The following is a 6736-nucleotide window of genomic DNA, read 5'->3' on the forward strand; positions in this document are numbered from 1 at the left end:
ATCTCGGTAACTATAATGATATTATGCAAAAAATTATGTTGCGCCGCAGAATTAAAATGCGTTTATCTCGAAAACAGTTGGGTTTAACGAGATGAATGTAGTGTACTTTTTTTAAGTAAAAATATTAAGAGAATAAAAGTTTTGATTCGAAAAGTACGTAGAGTGGTGGATAAGAAAAATTGACCGTATTAAATGAGCGCTGAAAGATGTATGTTGCGCCCTCTGGATAGTGCGCACCTTGGGAAGAAGAGTGTGCCAACTCAAAAAATGGCAATTTTGAGTTAAGTTGACTAAACGATAGTTTTTAATGTACTCTTTTGGGTAGAAGAGTGTTCCAACTCTAAAACCTCTCATAGTTCATTCAGTTTTTAAAAGTTCAGGATTCGTTTGGCTAAATCTTTCATATATTGGCAAGAATACTGTGCCAAGTAGAATGGAACAGTCTTCTTGTAAAATATGCAGTCAGAATTATTATTATAATTTGCTGGAAGAGTGTTCCTTTTGAATTGGTACACTCTTCTCCCAATAATAACACAGCTGATCGTGGGTTGGCACCATTAAAAGTTAGGTTATGTTATGCATACTTAACATTATGACTGACAATTACTAATTTTGACAGGAGATTTTGGTTAAAACATTAGTACTTTTCGGTTTTCGTTCATATCAGAATGGAAAATAGATTATCTGTAGAAAAATCCAATCAAAAAATGTCAAGAGCCCAAAGAATAATTGAGTCGGCTTTAAAACAAATATCTCAAGGTAAGTTGTAATTTTGCATATTATATAACCTAATTTTTGTTGTTTCTATAAGCATCTAAATTAGTTTCTGAAAAGAATTTTATGTAGATACATACTTACCTACTATTTCGAAGTGAAATAGTAAGCTAATATTTGTTTATGTATTCATTTCAATTTAGTTGAGGGTTTCATTTAACTTTACAAAGTAAGCCTACCTACCAGTTTAAGTAATTATTATGATTATAATTCATCACTTTTTCTTTCCAGATGATGTATCACAATCTTATAATGAGACAGCTGTTAATAACAAAATAGAAATTTATGATGATGCTACACAAACAAGTGGGTCTACTGAATTGGCTGCACCTGATTTAACTGCTGAATCTCAAAATGATATGTCTTCTAATTCAGCCATGCAGGAGGAAATAATTACATCATGTGATGATGACTATGTTGATAATACTTCCGAGGATGAAAATTGGGAACCATTGTCAAAAAAAAGCAAGCAACGGTATTATAATAGAGTATATTCAAGTGATTCAGAGGACACAGATACTTCATCAGACAGGTTTAGTAGTAATATTAATAAAAATTGTAATGCTAGTACTCATAATGTAGTTATAAGTAGTTCTGATAGTGACATAGCAGAGACGCCTAAGAAGCGTGTACGGAAAAGGTTTCGTAACGAATTAAATTGGAAAAAAACTGCAGCAAAAATCAAACGCAATTCAGGAAGTTCGTATATTAATTCAAGTGGTAAAACGATTGAAGCAAAATCATTAAAGCCTCCATGCAGTATAAACTGTCGTCTAAAATGCACTGAGAAGATTAATAATCAAGAACGTCAAATAATTTTCAACAACTTCTATGCTTTACAAGACCTAACACGTCAGAGAGACTGGATTGTAAGGAATATAAAGAAGGTCCAACCAAAATATCGGTATACTAAAGAAGGAAGCAAACGATCTTATAATAACAATTATTTTTTTGAATGTAATGGTAGTAAAATACAGGTATGTAGGCACTTTTTCTTGAACACATTAGACATTAGTAAAAGAACTGTTAGTACTGCTTTAGAAAAATGCAACAATGAGGGATTTATTGAAGGTGAGCGACGTGGTAAGCATGGGAAACACATAAAACTTGATGACAATTTATTACAAGGCATGTTCAATTTTATCAATGCAATTCCTAGGATAGAATCCCATTATTTGAGGAATCAAACTACAAGGGAATACATAGATGGTGGCAAAACCCTTTCTGATTTACATAGAGATTATAAACTTGAATGCCAACAAAATAAAACATTGTTTGGTAATTATACAGCTTTCAGAAAAACATTTTCAGAAAAATTTAACATAAGTTTTTTATTCCGAAAAAAGACAATTGCAGTACATGTGAACAATATAAAAATTGTCCAGAAAATGAAGAATTTAAATTAATTTATGATGCACATTTAGAAGTAAAGGAACAAGCTAGGGAAGAGAAAAGAATAGATTCATTAAGGGCAAAAAATAAAGAGTGTGTCACAGCTGCTTTTGACCTACAAGCTGTGCTACCAACTCCATGTGGAGATGCATCCTTATTCTATTATAAAAGACGACTTTCCACCTTAAATTTTACGGTATATGATATAGGAAATGCCACTGGATTTTGCTATGTATGGAACGAAGCTCAGGCAAGACGAGGCAGTAACGAAATTGGTTCTTGTCTTCTATATTTTCTACAGAACAATTGCCAAAATAGAGATGTCATATTCTATTCTGACAATTGTCCTGGGCAAAATAAAAATCAGACAATCCCGTTAGCCTTTCTCTATGCAGTAGAAAAATTTAATGTTAATTCTATTACTCACAAGTTTTTGCCGACTGGACATACCCAAAACGAAGGTGACATGGTCCACTCATTGATCGAAAAACAAAAAAAATTAGCGTTACGTTCTGGCACTATTTCTGTTCCAGCGCAATGGATCACTGTTATTCAGACAGCTAAAAAAATGGTAATCCACTAAAGGTTCAAGAGCTGAGTACAGAGGATGTTAAGGACATAAAGCAAATGATGGGAAATAAATCAAATTTCTCAAAAAATACCTTAGGCGAGACTGTGAAATGGAAAGAAATTAGTGTCGTTCGAGTTGAAAGAGGAAGCCCATTCCATATTTTTTATAAGTACAATTTCAAAGATGAATTTAAGGTTTTAGATATAAGAGAAAAAAAGAGAGGACGACAAGCACAATTAAAATTGAAACCAGCGTACAATGACCCTCCTGGCATTTCGTCTGCTAAAAAACAAGATTTGTTGTCCCTTTGTACATCTAATATAATAAATAAACAGTATCACAATTTTTATGAGTCTTTGCCGATTTCAAATTCAGTTGATACAAACAATTGTTAGCTGAAGTCAATGAAAATTGACTAAGATAATTAAGGTAATTAAAGATTTAATATAAGTAATAATTATTTCAGTATGTATTTAAGTGTAACCAACCTTTTTATAATTTGTAATCAGCTCTATGTAACTTAATAAATGTACGTTAGTTCTGCTACTGTGTTTCATTTTACAGTAAAACCTGTGGTAACGGCCACCTGTCAAACCGGACACCTGAACTAGCCGGCCAGTTTCAAAGTTCCCCAAACCAAAATTTGTGGACTACAAAACCTGGTATTAGCCGCCACCTTTTTATATCGGCCAATAGTTCTGTCATTTTTAGTGACCGTTATTGACAGGTTTTACTGTAGTAAAATCTTGATCTCTACGTTTGAAAAATAATAATAATAAACAACTATCATAATGGGAGTAATTTTGAGTATCTGTACCAAAACCAAAAAATAGAACTCTTTTTGGGAAGAAAACAGTACCAAGTCAAAATAATGTGTATAATTATTTATAAGATGTATTTTAATAAAATACTAAAACTTACTTTCATTTATGATGTTGTTTTTTATTTATATCCGCTAAAAGAAATATCTTTTTTCTACTATTGGATTTAACATTTTGCTTCAAACATTAAAATGCCTCTCCTGTAAAATGATATATTTTGAATTGGAGCAGTCTTCTTCTCAAAGTGCGGTATATATACTATATAATTTTTGGTGGCAATTTTACATTTCTCGTCCCAAAAAACCCCCCTACCAAATTTCGTATTGTTATCCCATGCCTGTCAGGAAATATTCACGAATAAATAAAATAAAAGGTTAACTTGGACATCCTGTATTTGGGTTATCAACTTTTAAGCTCAGGAATCTAAGGTTCAGCTATGGCCCATTCTTTACCAAACACCTGTGTGTTATTTATAAAACTGTATGTGTGTGTGTTATTTATAAATTCTGTAAGTTTCACCAGGTCGAAGTGATGTTAAAATATGGATTTATAGTAAAAAAATTTTTCTAAAAATTTCGGAAAAAACGCACTTTTTTCAAAATAACTTAAAAAGTATTAGCGGTATAAAAAATCTCAAAGAGTATTTAAACGTAGGATTTGCTTTTGTAAATATTTATGCGTTTTATTTTGATTTTCTTATACAAAGATACAAAGATATAGCTATTCAAAGTTGGCATACAGTTGTGATTAATGACTCGTTCAAGCCCTTTCAACTATAGTTCTTTCAAAAATAAGCACTTTAAACCGGTGAAACTTACAGATCATATAAAAAATAGGTATTAAAAAATAAATTGTTTGTAAAGCAGTTACGATTAATTTCTATTGGGGTGCTAAATGGAGGGAGATTTTCAAAATTTTTTTTACCAAACAAACTTTATTTTAAGCGTAGCTCTCTTAATTTTGATGCGAGAAACTTTTATAAATAATAAAAATAAAGATCTTTAAAAAAGTTTTAACGGAATTTTCCAGAAAATGCTTTATTAGATAAAATACTCGATTTGGAATTTGACGAATAAAAACGTAATACACCTTTTTTTTTCATTTTTCGATGAGCATGTTTATACATTTTCGATAAAAATATATTTTTCGATAAAGTGCTTACTTTTTGAGATATTGGCGAAAAAACGTCTGAAACGTGATTTTTTTGTGGAAAAATAAACATTTTTAATCACAAATAACTCAAAAAGTATTGACTTCTTGAAAAGACTCTATAGAACGAAAGTTGCTTAGAATTAGTCCGTTTATCCATTTCTGGACTTACTTTAAACAAGCGTTTTTTCACCACCGAGAAGGGCTAAGTGTCACCCCCCAAGTAAAAGCGACCAACGACACAAGTTCAACTTTGAAGTGGAGGGTAAGTAGAACCTAAAACCAAATGTTCATGCAATTCGGGGTTGACCATGAAAATTACACGGTATCGCTAAACTGGTACTAAATAAACACGGTATTTACTGGGCTAAAAATGATAATATCTGTTTATGTTTATTGTTTGTTTACGTGTGCGTAGAAATATACACTTATCCATATGTTTCGTTTTTATTTTAAAAATTTTAGCAGTTGCTGTTTAAAACTGACAGTTAAATGAATATTTATCTAAAAAACTATTATTTTGGACCAGCATTCTATTATTTCCTCCTTTGTTAAAGAATAAGAAATCTATTGGTATTTCCTGAATATATTGCCCTAATTCTTCGTTTTTTGTAATGGCCATCTGAAATGATGTTAAAAGATGTCGTCTTTAGAATAAAAATCGACTTGTTTTAGAATTTTTACAAAATTCGATGAATGTTTCCAAATATCGAGGTGGACTCCTTTGTCTATGCAGGTGGCTCAAGTACAAAACAATGTCATTTTTGTTGCGCAGACTAGTCTAATTAGGACTGTTTTTCTATTCCTATATAATGTGTTTACTTTTGAAAAATCCTAATCACTTTCAAAAGACGCTCATGTAAATAGATTGTGTACATATGTATTTCCCAAGAATTTACACAAAAATTGAGAAACTGCCGTATCCAAACTTCAAATTCGAATTGAAATTGTAATTAATGTTTGAATTCGATTGAATCTAGTAATAGACCAGGGCGCATCTGTAAAAATATTAGTACATTTGGACGTTGAGAGGTGACTCAAATTTTTTTGCAGAAATTGCTTGAAAATAACTCAAACAATAATATTTGAGTTATCCTCCCTCTCAAAAAGGTCCGGAACATTATTTAAATAATCAAAATGTCAAAAAATGAAGGAAAAATTCGATTTTTTTTTTCGTTTTTTGATTATAACTTTAAGAGTAATCATTTCCGAGAAAAGTCGTATTGACAGAAAAGTTGTGTAATTAAATTTCCTACAATATCGAGTTGGTTGAAAATTTAAAAAGTAGTCACCCTTGTTGCAAAATAACAATAATTGGGAAAAAACTATACAAAAACAAGTATTCACATTTTACGTTTTTCAACCATTTATTCTAAACTTAGGACCTTCAAATGTCACCCAGAAAAACTATATGATACAGTTAAATAATACTGTAAATTTCATTAAGATCGGTCTAATATATTTTGCAAAATAAATTTTGCAATCCAGCTTTCGTAACAAAATTCATTTTTTCAAACTGTCACGGGACTGAAAATAAAGTAGATAGCAAGTTGAAATTTTTTCTGCTTATAGAAGTGAACTGTACCTTTCATTTGCAATTTGCAAAACTAAAATCGATTAACCACCACGGCGTCAGGAAGTTTTTTAAATAAACATTAATTATTGGTGTTGCGCGCAGGACACCGGATAGTTTGCTCTGATTGGGAATTCCAATGACCTTTGATAATTATTGATACATTTTAATTTTTATTACATTTCGATATAAATAACTAAATTTGCTTATTGCAAAATAAAAACACATACTCTATCTTTTGAAATAACACTTTTTTTAGCAAAAACTTTCTTTGTTTATATATTTTAACTTGAGAATAAAAGTTTATTATTATTAAACATATACAATTGTTTAAACAATATTTCACAAACAATAATAAAATTAGTTTGATTTTTGTGGAATTAAAATATTAAAATACAACAAAATATAAAGTAAGAAAATAATATATTAGATGAAGATTGGAAGAAATTTTGGTGG

General features: G+C 30.5%; 1 protein-coding gene across 1 annotated transcript; it reads left to right on the forward strand.

Annotated features, from left to right (window-relative positions):
* The first annotated feature begins 409 nt into the window (after positions 1-409).
* Positions 410-3281, forward strand: LOC126891695 (uncharacterized). The gene is made up of 2 exons (XM_050660957.1): positions 410-759; positions 1006-3281. Exons 1-2 carry the CDS (start codon positions 669-671, stop codon positions 2178-2180), a joined length of 1266 nt encoding a protein of 421 aa, XP_050516914.1. The 5' UTR covers positions 410-668; the 3' UTR covers positions 2181-3281.
* The last annotated feature ends 3455 nt before the right edge of the window (positions 3282-6736 follow it).

Source organism: Diabrotica virgifera, chromosome 9 (assembly GCF_917563875.1).
Source record: "Diabrotica virgifera virgifera chromosome 9, PGI_DIABVI_V3a".
NCBI lineage: Eukaryota > Metazoa > Arthropoda > Insecta > Coleoptera > Chrysomelidae > Diabrotica > Diabrotica virgifera.